We start from the raw sequence: 17170 nt of genomic DNA, 5'->3' as shown, positions 1-17170 counted from the left end.
ACATGCCTCTGAAGCTTCCCCTCTCACTTCCTTCAATATTCTTGGTGCATCTCGTCTTACTAACTTTAAGTGGATGGTTTATCCAATGCCACCTCCTTATCAATTTTAAACCCTTCTCGTGATAGTTTCCACGTCTCTCAACATGACCTGAGCACCATCTGTCTCATAGGAAAAGATAGATACAAAGTACTTATTAAATACATCAGTCATGCCTCTTGTCTCTATGTCCCTAATCAGGCAGTCACCTTTTACCACCTTTTTACTGTTTCATGTCTTTAGAACACTTTGGCATTTCTCTTTATCCTAGCTGCCAGTCTTTTCTCATAATCCCTATTTGCTTCTCTGTATCTTTTCAACCCTATGCTGAACCTTCTGTCTTCTCAATTGCTTCTCAATTATGTTTACCACCTGATACAGGCTATAACTGTACTTTCTCTTCTCTAATTTGTGCACCATCTCCTTTGTCATCTAGGGATCTCTGGACTTGTTTGTCCTACCTTTTCCTTTTCTGGGAATATATCTCATCTATCTCTGAAACATCTTTGTAATTTCCTTGCAAATTTGTTCCTTTATACCTCACCACCAGTTGGTGATGTACAGATTAACTGGGCAATGTTAGATTAGCTGCACCCTTGTTCCTTCGTTCTAGCCAAATTGATTTTGTCCTCAAACCCTCTGAAACATCTTTGTCCAGTGCTGTAATATTCTCCTTAAGCAATACTGCCAGGCCTAAATTTTACCCTTTCAGATATTTTCTAAATATTTTGTAACCAGGAATGTTTAGCACCTAGCCCCTGCCCTACCTTGAGCCAGGTCTCTGTCATCACCAAAGTATCACAATCTCACATGTCAATCTGTGCCCATAACTCCCCAGATTTATTAACCAGACTCTGTGCTTTTGCTTACATGCACAGTGACCCTAGTTAAAAGTTAATTGCTTTCTCCTTTACACTGTCTTCAACTAATACCTTTCTATTCTCCAGAACTAGTACTTTATTTTTAAATTCTTTCATGGGTCGTCGGCATTGCTGGCCAGGCCAGCATTTATTGCCTATCCCTAATTGGCCAGAGGGCAGTGATGAGTCAGCCACATTGCTGTGGGTCTGGAGTCACATGTAGGCCAGACCAGGGAAGGATGGCAGTTTCCTTCCCTAAAAGACAATAGTGAACCAGATGGGTTTTTTTTCCAGCAATCAACAATGGTTTCATAGTTATCATTACACTTTTAATTCCAGCTTTGTTGAATTCAGTATTTGGAATGAACCTGGGTCTCCAGGTTACCTAAATCCAGGTTAATAGTCTAACGATAATACCATTAGGCAGTTACCTCCCCATTATTCTTCTCAAAACATTTTGTGTGCCCTGGTATTACTCGTTAATTTTCTCTCTTGATTGCTACACTCCTGCTGAGTTAGTTCTAAGTCCTCCCAACAGCACGAGCAAGGTGCATCAACAGGAAACTCCATCCCAGTTCAGTCCAGGTACAAGCTGGACTTTGCACCAACATTGACCTACCTTATCCTTCTATTTCTATAATCACTTGTATATGGCACTGGGAGTAAACCAGAGATCACTACATTCAAGATCCTGTTAGCTCATTTCCCACCTACCTACTGAAACTCCGATTGCTAGATCATATTCCCAGACTTGCCTACTTTGTAATTACCAAAGTGGACCCCAACCTCTGGCTGTTCTCCCTCAGAAAACTGTTCTGGAGTTGTGGTGTGATGTCCTTGACCCTGGCGTCAGAGAGGCAACGTGCCCACCCTAGATGACATTGCCAACCACAGAAATGTATGTCTGTTACCCTACCTTTCACTCTCCTTCCTTCTCTGCTGTACAGGAGTGCAGACTGGGTCAATGGTTAGCACTGCTGCCTCACAGTGGCATGAACCTGGGTTTAGTTCTATCCTCTGGTGACTGTGCAAACTCTACACGTTCTCTCCATGTCTGCCTGGGTTTCCTCTGGCTGCTCTGGTTTCCTCCCACAGTCCAAAGGTGTGCAGTTTAGGTGGATTAGCCATGTTAAATTACCCATAGTGTCCAGGAATGTGCAGGTTAGGTAGGTTAGCCATCGGAAATGCAGAGTCACAGGGATAGGATGCGGGGTTGGGTGTGGTGTGATGGTCTTTGGACATTTGGTGCAGAATTGATGGGCCGAATGACGTGCTTCCACACTGTAGGGATTCTATGATTTCTGTTACAGTTGGGTCACCTGTGGTACCTTGGGCTTGGAATTTGCTGCATTATTCTGAGGAGCCCTTGCCTTCACCATCCATGCATTCCCTGACCCGTTTCTCTTGGACATTCCAGCTGTGACCCATTCCCAAAGTGCCTGTTTGCCTCTAACCACACTTGTGCTGTAACCACACTTGTTTCTGAACACACTAAACATGTGGTCCTCTGCCTCTCAGATGCATCCCACTGACTCCAGTCAACACTCCAACTCCAAAACCCAGACCTCAAGCTTGTGCAGTTGATGACTGTTGCTGTAGGTGGGTTCCCTACTGCAGGGCAGTGTTCACATCTCCCCACTATCCACAGCATGAACATTGCACATGGCTGAGCTGCCCTGCCATACTTTACTTTAACTTTGCCTACACTGATTTCAAGTGATTTTAACCTTATTCTACTCTTTACTGTTAGACTAGTGAAAATTAGAGATGTCCCAGCTTCACTTTAGAGTAACCCTCTACAATATTAAAAAAAACCAAAGAACTGCAGACGCTGGAAGTCAGAAGTAAAAACAGGAATTGCTGGAAAAACTTAGCAAGTCTGGTTGCATCTAGGGAGAGAACGCAGAATTAATGTTTCGGGTTCAGTGAGCCTCCTTCAGAATGTTCTCAAAGTTCTGCCTTGACAGAAGAAAATTTTCTTTCCTTAGCCTGTCCATCATCTATGTAACTCAAGACCCCTAGCAATGTGGCTGACGTTTACCCGTCCTCAGTCATGTCTTACAAGCTGTCCAGATGTACCAAGCCACTGCGCTTGCCCTGCATTAAGAAGGCAGCTCACAACCATCTATTTACAATAATGCCAACAGAGAGCGCATTCGGGGATAGTCAAGAAATATTGGTGTAGAAAGTCACACTCACATCCTGAGAATTGAGAACATTCAAGTTTCTAGTTTTATAGTTGTTTTCAGTAGCCAGTCTGCTTCATCAGATCATGGATCAAAGCAGCTTAAGTCTAAAGAACTTGCACTGAAGACAACATTTGGGTTTTTTTTTTAAAATATAAACAAAGGGCGTTGGGTTCACAGAGTATGTTGGAATCATCCTTGAAATATGCAGCGCGTACCGAATGCCTTTCCATTGAAGTCATAAATTTAATTTAAGCTCACATTTATAACTCTCTTATCAGGTGCTGCATACATATTGTGTATCTCGCTGTACTCCGTAAGCTTGACCTTCTCCAAACCTCTGCTGTTTGTAATCACCCAACTCCCTTTCGCCTGTTGCTCTTTGATTTCAGCTTTAAGCATTACTTTGATTTTAATGTTCTCATTCTTATTTTCAAGTCCTCCCATCACCTTGTGAGCCCCATCCCACTTTGTAATCGTGCCTGAGATCTTTGCACTGCAATTCTGGCCTCCTCCACCATCCCCATTTTAGTGATTCCAACCAGTGGTGGTTGTGTCCATTTGGTCCCAAAATCTGGAAGACATTCCCCAAACCTCTCCACTGTGTACCTATTTTTTTTTCCATTTTGTACGCCCCATAATCTTTACGTCTGTTCTAAAGAGCACAGAGCTGCTTTGCTCTTTTAGAATCCCGACAGTGCAGATAGAAGCCATTCGGCCTATCGAATCTCCTTCCAGAGAGCATATCACCCCTATCCCTGTAACCTGCATTTTCCATGTCTGATCCACCTAATCTGCACACCCCTGGACACAAGGGGCAATTTAGAATAACTAATCCACCTAATATTCATATCTTTGGATGGTGGGACGAAACCAGAGCACCTGGAGGAAAACTGTGCAGACAAGGGAGAACATGCAAGTTTCACATAGTCAGTCACCCGAGGTTAGAATTGAACCTGGGTCACGAGCGCTATGAGTCAGCAGTGCTAACCACAGTGCATTCCTGAAATCTGCTTCTGTGCTTCGTTGAGTTTTGTTTGATGCCCTCCTATGAAGGGCACTGGGATGTCTGTGTTAATGAAGACACAATATAAATGCAAGCTGATTTTGTAATGGATTCTGTTTCAAAGTAGAGGTCAATTAGGAGATATCAGATTACAAAGCAATGGCCTTCACTAAATGAGAGCATTTCAGATCATTCTGAGAGAAAATTGTGCACCTCCATATTAAAAAATTTTTTGTAGTTAAGTGCATTGGGGGATACAATGGATGTGATATGTCCCAAGTAGACAGAAGTTTTCTAATTTAGTTTTCTCCTTTCTTTCACTGCCTGAAATTCATTTCCAGTGTCCTCCTCTTGCTTATTGTTGAATGAGAATCCTTGTCCTGGAGTTTCTTTAGATTGGAGGAGAAAAGGGATTATTCTAGCTATGCCAACAGGTAGAGTGTGTGAAATGTCTGGGGCATTTTCTCAATCTCCCAAGGTTGTCATTAAAAACAAAAGATGAAGGGAAACCACTTGACCATCCTTTACAATGCTGAAGGAGACAATTGCCTGAGCTGATGCTGCAGCAAGTGTGTGTGTCCCCACCCACCAAAACACAATTTATTGAACAACACAAATTCTAAACCATTGACTTAATGTTTTTTAACATTTTTCAAACAAAATAATTCATTTTACTTTGAGTAATATGTTTATGATCTAAATGTTGTCGCACGTGAGAAATTGTGCTTCCTATATTGGCCTGCAGTACATATTTTGTACAGAATGTACAACACAGGCACAAGCTGACCTATGTTTATGATTGTCACATTTCCCTTCATTTCACCCGATCAACGTAACTTTCCATCCTTGCCTCCTTCTGTGTATTATCATTTCCTGTAAATGCACCTGTTGCTCCTGATCGAATGCAATATGATTTCACCTTCTGTCTTATACATATGATATCTGATTTTTAAAAACCAATATTTTTTTTTTATTTGGTTTACCTCGTGGTAGTAATCTTACTTTGTAAATACACCAGTCCAAGTTTAGAAGCATTTAGTTTACTTTGCTACCTGTTGCCTCACTGTGTGTAAGGTGTTTTAAAGCTTCTTCAAATAATACATTTAGACTCTTGCATAATAAACTAAAGAACTGCAGATCTGAGACAAACAAAAACAGAAATTGCTGGAGAAACTCTGCAGTTCTGCCAGCATCTGTGGAGAGAAAACAGCATTAAAGTTTAGTGTCTAGTGACTCTTTCTGAAGAACAGTCACTGCACTAGAAACTTCAATGCTGTTTTCTCTCCCTAGTCACCTAGACTCTTTCTGTGTCACCTTCATAAACAGTTTTCACTCTTGCTGCTGTTCATATTCATAAAAATAGTGACCTCCAAGTTGCCGAGTATCAATTCCCTCTCAAACGAAGGTGTGAAATTTATTCACCATTTTGCAATTTTTTCTTGTGTTTTGCTAAATTTCATGGTTTGTTGAAAGTGATGACTCCTGGACTGATTTCTCTGGAAGCCAATTTTTTTCTCAAGATTGCCAAGCTTAATTTTCTTTGGATTTGCGTGTTCCATTATAGCAGCAGTTCTCTTTTTAATGAGGTTTCGACGTTTTTCCACAAGACTGATATTGTGTTTTGAAATTCAGCATCATTTCTCTGCACTTGTCAAACAGTATTATAGCATCCTCAGAAAACGCCAATATGTTTTGCACTCCCTTCCCCAACTTGCTTCTCTGCTTGCATTCCATTTAACGGTGGTGCCACATGACATTCTTCAAAATAAAACTTGAGTATTCACCAACACTTGTAATTATTAGCTTGTAATCCCAATTTATATCTCCTTTTCCTGGTCATTTAACACCTTTGGTTTCTCACAAATTGGAGAAGATTTTGATGCAGTTCCAAATACCCCCCTATTATATTGTCATTTGGCAATTCTAGCAACAGTGTCTTTGCTGCCAAAGAGTAGGAGGGAAGTATTTGCTGCCAAGTGTAACCCAAAATTAGCTTGTTTATCACTTCTTCCTAGAATGTTCTCCATTGCATTGTGCGCTTAATTTGTACAAACTAGAAGCAGAAGTTGGCCATTCAGTCCTTTGGGCCTACTCTACCATTCAGTGAACTCATGACTGAACTCTGTGTTGCAAGCTGAACATTCCCATCTGTTCCTAATTGCCTTTTTATTCCCTTGGCAACAAAAATCCACGTAGTTGCTCCTTAATAAGTATTCAATAGCCCTGCCTCCATTGCCTTCCTTACTTGCACAACCTTCCAAAGGATTGAACAGTTGATGAAACAGTCTGTGGAAAAACAACGAACCTTCACACTTTGAGGTCATCAATCTTGCTTGAAGAATGTTTGCTTCATAGTATCAATGCCTCGTGAATATCATTAGTGCAAATGCTGAATCATCATCAGATTTTTATTGTTTTGGCAAAAATGCCACCTTCTTCACTCATGTTCTAATAGAGACAGGATTTCAGACTGTACATCCTTTGCCTCGACTGAGAACTCAGCCTCTTCATCCAGACTAATGCGGATCTCACTGATTATTTAACCCTTCCCAGCACCTGCAGTTATTTGTTATTCCCAATTTAATTTGTTGGCCCCAGTTTTACAGGTCATATTCTCAATTTTCACGTAGACCTTTTTTCAAACATCTTTCTGTTTGAACACTGTAATTTTAATTTACGCACAACGTTTTGTTGTGTTTGATTTTACAACATGCTGACTAATGTGTGTACAATGAATGCTACACAGGAATGAACTACAGCCCTTGCAATTTATGAAAAGGTAACAATGAAATTAGAGTTTCATTCTGGAGTCAGTTGCAGCTATTCCCCTTCTGCTTATTTCATTCCTTATTTAATCAGCTGGACCTATAATGTTCTGAATTTCATTTTGTCCTTTGCTCTCTTGAGTCTTGCTGTTCTGGGACTTCTTACCTCCTCCCTTTTACCCTTTCTTCCACATTCTGAATGTTTTTTAATGCCCAAGACATGGCGCCACATAGTCATTACTTCTTGATTTCTCTGGACTTCTCTCTAATTCCTCCAACCCTTATGCTGTGTCTTGGCCCTTTTCATTGAAAAACACATGGGTTCCCACATGCTGTTCCCAAAGTAGTCAGTCATCAGAAGTAGGCAAAAGTGAGGACTGTTGATGCTGGAAACCAGAGTTTAGATCAGAGGTGCTGGAAAAGCACAGCAGGTCAGGCAGCATCTGAGGAGCAGGAACATCGATGTTTCGGGCAAAAGCCCTTCATCAGGGAGCCTCCAGGGTGGAGAGATAAATGGGTGGGGGCTGGGGCTGGGGAGAAGGTAGCAAAGACTACACAATCATCAGAAGTAGCCAATCAGCATTGTCTAACAATGCACATGACTAGAGCTGCATGACTTCAACTGAAAACAAAAGCATTCATGGAGGTGTGTTGAAAAGAGAAAATTTGGATGTTGTGTAGAAGGTTATGAGGCTTGCCAGTTATCGTTTTTGGGGGAGCTGACACAAGACTTTTTTTTTGAGTTTGCGTTCTCAAAGTTGATTTTGTTACTGAAGGCTGGAGGTATGTGTGTGGTTATTTTTATAAACAACTTGCACCAATATGTTTTAAGATGATCACAAAGTCAAGTTTGGAGACAACAAAAGTATTGCTGTTTTCTGGGTTATGTGTCTTTAACATATTTCTTGTTACCTTCTCTCTTCTTTTTCTTTCTCTCCTTATTTTTCCTTCTACCTTTGCTTTCCTCCTGTTCCATCCCTATCTTCACTTGGACCCACAGAACCAAACATGCTGACCAACCTTTAGAATCAGTCTGGACCATCATTGTTGGCCAATCCAACAAAACCTCTCCAATGATCTTGCTTTGCACCACTTCTTTGACAACCTCCATGGCATGTAAATTATGATGGGGGATGCATACAGACAAGATATTCCAGAGGGACGATTTTCCACAGCCTGTTCTGAAATCCACTTTTTGGCAAACATCAAATGGTTACTAGTTCTCTACATACTGAAAGGCCTGCGTTGCTTAATACTGAACTCACTTTGAATGACTATGTTAGTTCAGACCATCCAGGCTGATGGCTTAGCCAAATTCTATGCATTGCTATTCATGAACTTGAAAGCTGATCATTATAAATATAAGTGTGCTTGGAAACAATTTCTAGACTGTAATCTGTCTGGATTTAAATTATGGTTGTAAACAACATGAACTTTACATGGAGTTCATTCGCCCCAAAACCTGACGACTAAATGTGTAGTTTTTTTTTTAGTGATAAATATAATCTTGTACTTAGCTTGAATGACAAAGTGTTATGCTTCACTGAGGTCTGGAAATCAGATCATGCTATTTCCATGCTATCATTACAAAAGTTGAAGGTTTTATTTTTAAAAAGAAGTCAGAAAAATTGGGGAATTTTGTTATCTTAAAGAAAACATGAGAAAGTGTGGACTGCAGATGCTGGAGATCGGAGCTTAAAAATGTGTTGCTGGAAAAGCGCAGCAGGTCAGGCAGCATCAAAGGAGCAGGAGAATCAACGTTTCGGGCATAAGCCCTTCTTCAGGGATGAGGAGGGTGTGCCAAGCAGGCTAAGATAAAAGGTAGGGAGGAGGGACTTGGAGGAGGGGCGTTGGGAATATGATAGGTGGAAGGAGGTTAAGGTGAGGGTGATAGGCCGGAGAGGGGGTGGGGGCGGAGAGGTCGGGAAGAAGATTGCAGGTTTAGAAGGTGGTGCTGAGTCCAAGAGTTGGGACTGAGACAAGGTGGGGGGAGGGGAAATGAGGAAACTGGAGAAATTTGCATTCATCCCTTGTGGTTGGAGGGTTCCTAGGCAGAAGATGAGGCGCTCTTCCTCCAGGCGTTGTGTTGCCATGGTCTGGCGATGGAGGAGGCCAAGGACCTGCATGTCCTTGGCGGAGTGGGAGGGGGGAGTTAAAGTGTTCAGCCACGGGGCGGTTGGGTTGGTTGGTGCGGGTGTCCCCGAGGTGTTCTCTGAAACATGCCGCAAGTAGGCGGCCTGTCTCCCCAATGTATAGGAGGCCACATCGGGTGCAGCGGATGCAGTAAATGATGTGTGTGGAGGTGCAGGTGAATTTCTGATGGATATGGAAGGATCCCTTGGGGCCTTGGAGGGAAGTGAGGGGGGAGGTGTGGGCACAAGTTTTGCATTTCTTGCGGTTGCAGGGGAAGGTGCCGGGAGTGGAGGTTGGGTTGGTGGGGGGGTGTGGATCTGACGAGGGAGTCGTGGAGGGAGTGGTCTTTCCGGAATGCTGATAGGGAGGGGAGGGAAATATATCCTTGGTGGTGGGGTCTGTTTGGAAGTGGCAGAAATGACGAAGGATGATATGATGTATCTGGAGGTTGGTGGGGTGGTAGGTGAGGACCAGTGGGGTTCTGTCCTGGTGGAGATTGGAGGGGCGGAGTTCATTTCTGCACCTTGACACAGTCCTGTCCTCCTTAGTCCAAGAACTCCCCACCTACATTCGGAACACCACCCACGCCCTCCACCTCCTCCATGATTTTTGCTTCCCCAGCCCCCAACGCCTTATCTTCACCATGGACATCCAGTCCCTATACACCTCCAGCCCCCATCACGCAGGCCTCAAAGCCCTCCGCTTCTTCCTTTTCCCCCGAACCAAACAGTACCCTTCCACTGACACCCTCTTTCGACTGACTGAACTGGTCCTCAATCTGAACAACTTCTCTTTCCAATCCTCCCACTTCCTCCAAACCAAAGGAGTAGCCATAGGCACCCGCATGGGCCCCAGCTATGCCTGCCTCTTTGGTGGATATGTGGAACAGTCCATCTTCCGCAGCGACACTGGCACCACCCACCACCTTTTCCTCCGCTCCATCGATGACTGTATCAGCGCTACCTCATGCTCCCACGAGGAGGTTGAACAGTTCATCTACTTTACTAACACCTTCCACCCTGACCTCAAATTTACCTGGACCGTCTCAGACTCCTCCCTCCCCTTCTGAGACCTCTCCATTTCTATCTCGGACGACCGACTCAGCACGGACATTTACTATAAACCGACTGACTCCCACAGCTACCTAGATTACACCACCTCCCACCCTGCCCCCATCCCATATTCCCAATTCCTTCGCCTTCGCCACATCTGCTCCCAGGAGGACCAATTCCAATATCGTACAACCCAGATGGCCTCCTTCTTCAAAGACCGCAATAACCCCTCAGACGTGGTTGACAATGCTCTCCACCGCATCTCCTCCACTTCCCGCTCCTCCGCCCTTGAACCCCGCCCCTCCAATCGCCACCAGGACAGAACCCCACTGGTCCTCACCTATCACCCCACCAACCTCCAGATACATCGTATCATCCTTCGTCATTTCTGCCACCTCCAAATAGACCCCACCACCAAGGATATATTTCTCTCCCCACTCCTATCAGCATTCCGGAAAGACCACTCCCTCTGCGACTCCCTCGTCAGATCCACACCCCCCACCAACCCAACCTCCACTCCCGGCACCTTCCCCTGCAATCGCAAGAAATGCAAAACTTGCGCCCACACCTCCCCCCTCACTTCCCTCCAAGGCCCCAAGGGATCCTTCCATATCCGTCAGAAATTCACCTGCACCTCCACACGCATCATTTACTGCATCCGCTGCATCCGATGTGGCCTCCTATGCATTGGGAAGATAGGCCGCCTAGTTGTGGAATGTTTCGGACAGCACCTCGGGGACACCCGCACCAACCAACCCAACCGCCCCGTGGCTCAAGACTTTAACTCCCCCCTCCCACTCCACCAAGGACATGCAGGTCCTTGGCCTCCTCCATCGCCAGACCATGGCAACACGACGTCTGGAGGAAGAGCGCCTCATCTTCCGCCTAGGAACCCTCCAACCACAAGGGATGAATGCAGATTTCTCCAGCTTTCTCATTTCCCCTACCCCCACCTTTTCTCACTCCTAATCCTCAGACTCAGCACCACCTTCTTGACCTGCAATATTCTTCCCGACCTCTCCGCCCCCACCCCCTTTCCGGCCTATCACACTCACCTTAACCTCCTTCCACCTATCGTATTCCCAATGCCCCTCCCCCAAGTCCCTCCTCCCTACCTTTTATCTTAGCCTGCTTGGCACACCCTCCTCATTCCTGAAGAAGGGCTTATGCCTGAAACGTTGATTCTCCTGTTCCTTTGATGCTGCCTGACCTGCTGCGCTTTTCCAGCAACACATTTTTAAGTAACAGAAAGCATGAACCAAGTTTCTGATGTTTTCCAATCAACTTCTTCAATTATCATTATACAGCACTGGAGCAGGTGGGACTTGAACACAGACACAACCACCAGCCTCCCCCCTCCTCCAGTTTACAGGCATTCAGACAGAGACATGAAAAAAAAATGCCTCTTATGCAAAGAGGGAAAGAAAAAGAAAGCAAATTACCTTGAGGTTTGCTGAATGATTCTTGTGCTAATGAGAACACTACATCTTAATCTTCATTCTCCAGATACTTACACTTGTTTTACAGAAGCAATTGACTGCCTGATACACACTTAAAAAAATCTTTATCAATTAACTGTTACAGCTTAGAGCAACTTTAAAGGGGATATTAACTGGCTTTTTTCAGGCTTGACATTTTTGTTGTTTACTGCTGAATAAAAACAGCTTTTCCTCCTCCAGATACTGATGTTTCCTACCCAAACCTTCACACCCCCAAGCTGTTCACCTACCCAGAAGCTAGTCATATGGTTTTTGGCAGGCAGAACATTTTTTGTCATCAGTAGCTGCTCACTAATCTGCAAAATAAACAGCTACTTGTTGCTGTCCAAAGCTTCGATTGCACATGTCCCTTCATTGTAGCTCATTTCAGAAACTTGCCTTAATTTCAGCTTGAACAAGCAACTCTGCAAACAGTGCTTGCAATGAGTATCAGGCTACATGCTTTTAAAAAGGCACCAATCCTTAAACAATCGTTGGTTTTTAAATCAGTTCTGTTCCCATACAATAAGTATGGAAAAAAAAACTGTCTTTTCAAAACGCTGAGTTTTTGGCTTGAGTAGGCAATGTTAGTGATCCTGTTGTGTTTGTTTCTCATTTTAGGATGAACCTTAAAATTGTTCAAGAGTTAGGAGATCGGGCAGCTCAAGGCCGAGCCTATGGTAACCTTGGTAATACACATTACCTTTTAGGGAACTATAACGATGCAATAGCATTTCACAAAGAGGTAAGAATCAGTCTTTGTACATGACGCTACCGTGATTTGAAGTAATGTGGTGTTCTGAAAATGAAAAAGTTCCAAATTATATGTTGCTGTCAGAAAACTTTAAAAGAAGGTTTATGAATAAATTAAGACACAAATTCCAAATTCAAGAAAGCATGTCATTAGCACCCATGCATTTCAGCTACTTGTGATAAGTTGATTGGAGGACGTGGCCCAGAAGATAGAATTAAATGTATTGTGGGACAGAAAAGAGTCCATTGTATCAGACAGTGAGGTGGAAGAGGACCGATGGTTAGAAGGATCTTAGAACAGGATTCCCAGCAAGCAATCTAGTTTATAATATACTACGTCTGTTTACTCAGCACGCAGAGTCTATTTAAACAGTTACGACAGCAAACAGTCTACAGAATCTATTTCAGTCTTTCTGAACTGCAGCAAATAGAGCTAAATATTGAAATAACAACCATAGATCTCAATTAAAATCAAAGTGCTTCAGCAAGGAATAGTTTGTCAAGGGTTGTTGCATAATACAAATTGTGTCTAATCAGGTGCAATCTGTAATTGATAGCAAAATAATCCAATCATCACCATCTGGTCAGGAAGTGTGGTACCACTTCCTGCAGTTTGTCTTCACAGGAGAATTAATGTTGGGATTAAGAATCTGCCATAATTAATAAATGGGTGGTACAGACCAGATGGCTGGGATGCCTGTATGACATATGAGGGCTATGAACTTCTGTTGATATAACATATGGTTAGTGTTGAGTGCTGACTAATAGCCGGGGAATTGACACAATCACATTATTAGCTAGAAGCATCTGATTGCAGGTCGTACCACTTAGAATATTACAGATTAAAGAGATGGGATGGCTGTACACTATTGATTCTCAGTGGTAAGTCTATCAGTTGCGTGTTCAGAAGAAGGGCCTGTGCCCGAAACGTCGAATCTCCTGTTCCCTGGATGCTGCCTGACCTGCTGTGCTGTTCCAGCAATAAAGTTTCAACTTTGATCTCCAGCATCTGCAGACCTCACTTTCTCCTGCGTGTTCAGATAGTAAACCAGCTCATAAATATAGACTTTTCATACAACTGGATGATTTTTCTTCCCCCTCATGATCAGAGTAGAAGTAGAAGAAAAAGCTCGAGCATGAATTCAAAACTAAAATATAAGTCTTCTCTCATGTAACACATTTGGCGGTGCTGTGCAGAATTGGGTGTCGGTTCCAAGTGTAAGCAACAATGAAGTTACAGTGGTGATGTCACTGGATTAGTAATCCAGAAATTCAAGATAATGTTCTGAAGACATTGGTTCACATCCCACCATGACATTTGCATTAATTTGAATTTATTATAAATCTGGAACGTGGACTTAGTCTCAGCAATGGTGACATGATAACGATATCGAATTGTTGTTTTGAAAAAAACAATCTGCTTCACTGGTGTTCTTCATATCTGCCATCTTAGCCCACTGTCGCCTACATGTGACTCCACGCCCATAGCAACACGATTGACCCTTGAGTGTCCTCTGCAACTGCCCCAGGAAACCACTCTGGTCAGTGTTAACCACTGTCAGCAAAGCCCATATCCCATTGAAGAATAAAGAAAAATAGATGAACTCTTGAATCCAGCTGGCTTGCAGTGGCAAGGTCATGTGTTGTACTTAAATATGTTTACTAATGCAAAAAACGTTAGAGGACCAATCCTTGATTCCTTATTCAAACTGCTCAGCAATAAGGGTAACATTAGTGATGTGGAGAGGCTACGCTGGTGTTTTGTTTTAGAGCAAGTACCTTCTGTAGGGTGTTGATGGAGCAGCTCATGATTAATCATTTCATCTGTCCAATGGGTGGATAACTATAATCATCATAGAATCCCTCCTGTGTAGATACAAGTCATTATGCCCAGCATATCCACACTGACCTTCCAAAGAGTAACCCACCCAGACCATTCCCCTACCCTACTACTATACATTTCCCCCAACTAATGCATCTAACCTACACGCCCCTGCACATTATGGGCAAGTTAGCGTGGTCAATTCACTTCACCTGCACATCTTTGGATTGTGGGAGGAAACCAGAGCACCTGGAGGAAAACCACGCAGACACGAGAATGTGCAAACTCCACACAGACAGTCACTGAAGGTGGGAATCGAACCTGTGTCCTTGGCGCTGTGAAGCAGTAGTGCTAAGCACTGAGCCACTGTGCTGCCAAGTCACAGAGTCATCGAGTCATTGAGATGTACAGCATGGAAACAGACCCTTCGGTCCAACCCATCCATGCCGACCAGATATCCCAACCCTATCTCGTCCCACCTGCCAGCACCCGGCCCATATCCCTCCAAACCCTTCCTATTCATATACCCATCCAAATACCTTTTAAATGCTGTAATTGTACCAGCCTCCACCACTTCCTCTGGCAGTTCATTCCATACACGTACCACCCTCTGTGTGAAAAAGTTGCCCCGTAGGTCTCTTTTATATCTTTCCCCTCTCACCCTAAACCAATGCCCTCTAGTTCTGGACTCCCCCACTCCTGTGAAAAGACTTTGTCTATTTATCTTATTCATGCCTCTCATGATTTTGTAAACCTCTGTAAGGTCACCCCTCAACCTCTGACACTCCAGGGAAAACAGCCCCAGCCCGTTCAGCCTCTCCCTATAGCTCAGATCCTCCAACCCAGGCAACATCCTTGTAAATCTTTTCTGAACCCTTTCAAGTTTCACAACATCTTTCCGGTAGGAAAGAGACCAGAATTGCACGCAATATTCCAACAGTGGCCTAACCAATGTCCTGTACAGCCGCAACATGACATCCCAACTCCTGTACTCAATACTCTGACCAATAAAAGAAAGCATTCCAAATGCCTTCTTCACTATCCTATCTACCTGCGTCTCCACTTTCAAGGATCTATGAACCTGCACTCCAAAGTCTCTTTGTTCAGCAACACTCCCTAGGACCTTACCATTAAGTTGTTGTGGTTCTGTTCGCCAAGCTGGAAGTTTTTGTTGCAAACGTTTCGTCCCCTGGCTAGGCGACATCATCAGCTCGGCGAACAGAACCACAACAACGAGCACCCGAGCTACAAATCTTCACACAAACTTTGAACTTACCATTAAGTGTATAAGTCCTGCTACGATTTTCTTTCCCAAAATGCAGCACTTCGCGTTTATCTGAATTAAACTCCATCTGCCACTCCTCAGCCGTTTGGCCTATCTGGTCAAGATCCTGTTGTAACCTGAGGTAACCTTGTTCGCTGTCCACTACATCTCCAATTTTGGTGTCATCTGCAAACTTACTAACTGTACCTCTTATGCTCGCGTCCAAATAATTTATGTAAATGACAAAAAGTAGAGGACCCAGCACTGATCCTTGTGGCACTCCACTGGTCACAGACCACCCCAGTCTGAAAAACAACCCTCCACCACCACCCTCTGTCTTCTACCTCTGAGCCAGTTCTGTATCCAAATGGCTAGTTCTCCCTGTGTTCTATGAGATCTAACCTTGCTAACCAGTCTCCCGTGGGGAACCTTGTTGAATGCCTTACTGAAGTCCATTTAGATCACATCATCACCGAAAGGCAAGGACTGAATAGGAATAGTCAACATGGCTTTGTGCGTGGGAAATCATGTCTCACAAACTTGATTGAGTTTTTGAAGTAATTGATAAATAAATGCAAAGGGAACAGAGATACATTTTCTTTTTACACTGTTCTGGACCAGACCAGACCCCTTCAAAAAAGATAGCCTATATCCTAACTTTTTGTTATTTTAAATGTAAATGCGAGGTGTTGTGTTCCAGTTGCAATTTGATTAGTCAAATTACTCAACGTTAAGCGAAACACAGTTTATTCAAATATTATAATTAATATATAAAAGAAAGAAGAACTTGGAATAACTTAACTTTATTGGAAAACTTGACATGATAAAAATGCAGTAACTATTACTAATGAACTGTTCCAAAATAGTAATAACCATGCAGATGACACCAAAATTGGAGGTGTAAAGAGACCTTGAGAGTGCAGGTTCATAGCTCCTTGAAAGTGGAGTCGCAGGTAGATAGGCTAATGAAAAAGGCATTTGGTATGCTTTCCTTTATTGGTCAGAGTATTGAGTACAGGAGTTAGGAGGTCATGTTGCGGCTGTACAGGACATTGGTTAGGCCACTGTTGGAATATTGCGTGCAATTCTGGTCTCCTTCCTATCGGAAAGATGTTGTAAAACTTGAAAGGGTTCAGAAAAGATTTACAAGGATGTTGCCAGAGTTGGAGGATTTGAGCTACAAGGAGAGGCTGAACAGGCTGGGGCTGTTTTCCCTGGAGCGTCGGAGGCTCAGGGGTGACCTTATGGAGGTTTACAAAATTGAGGGGCATGGATAGGATAAATAGGCAAAATCTTTTCTCTGGGGTTGGGGAGTCCAGAACTAGAGGGCATAGGTTTAGGGTGAGAGGGGAAAGATATAAAAGAGACCTACGGGGCAACTTTTTCACACTGAGGGTGGTACGTGTATGGAATGAGCTGCCAGAAGATGTGCTGGAGGCTGGTACAATTACAACATTTAAGAGGCATCTGGGTGGGTATATGAATAGGAAGGGTTTGGAGGGATATGGGCCGGGTGCTGGCAAGTGGTACCAGATTGGGTTGGGATATCTGGTTGGCATGGACGGGTTGGACCGAAGGGTCTGTTTCCATGCTGTATATCTCTATGACTCTATGATTAAATGCACTCTTGGCAAAAGGCAAATTCAGAAACAGATTGTCTCACATGCAGTTCTCCAATCTAGGAGTAAAGAACATCAATTCAGAAACAGAACTGAGACAGAGAGAGTAGCAACCGGGGGAGACTGACAGTTTTCAGCTGGGGTTGGAAGACAAACTAAAAATCCTGGGTCTGTGACAGCTTGACCACACCCACTC

The 17170-nt window shown here is 43.6% G+C and overlaps 1 protein-coding gene across 8 annotated transcripts in view; it reads left to right on the top strand.

Moving 5' to 3' along the window:
- Positions 1-17170, top strand: part of gpsm1b (G protein signaling modulator 1b) — a 255633-nt gene that overhangs the window by 99881 nt on the left and 138582 nt on the right. For all 8 annotated transcript variants that reach the window (XM_087998244.1, XM_087998247.1, XM_087998246.1 and 5 more), the window contains one exon: positions 12138-12261. In XM_087998244.1, coding sequence (XP_087854370.1) covers positions 12138-12261 — 124 coding nt within the window. The remainder of the gene's footprint in view (positions 1-12137; positions 12262-17170) is intronic.

The sequence above is a fragment of the Chiloscyllium plagiosum genome, unplaced genomic scaffold (assembly GCF_037043375.1).
Source record: "Chiloscyllium plagiosum isolate Xiang-an unplaced genomic scaffold, Cpla_swu_hap1 HiC_scaffold_21, whole genome shotgun sequence".
Lineage (NCBI taxonomy): Eukaryota > Metazoa > Chordata > Chondrichthyes > Orectolobiformes > Hemiscylliidae > Chiloscyllium > Chiloscyllium plagiosum.
This window is presented reverse-complemented; position numbering and strand designations above follow the sequence as displayed.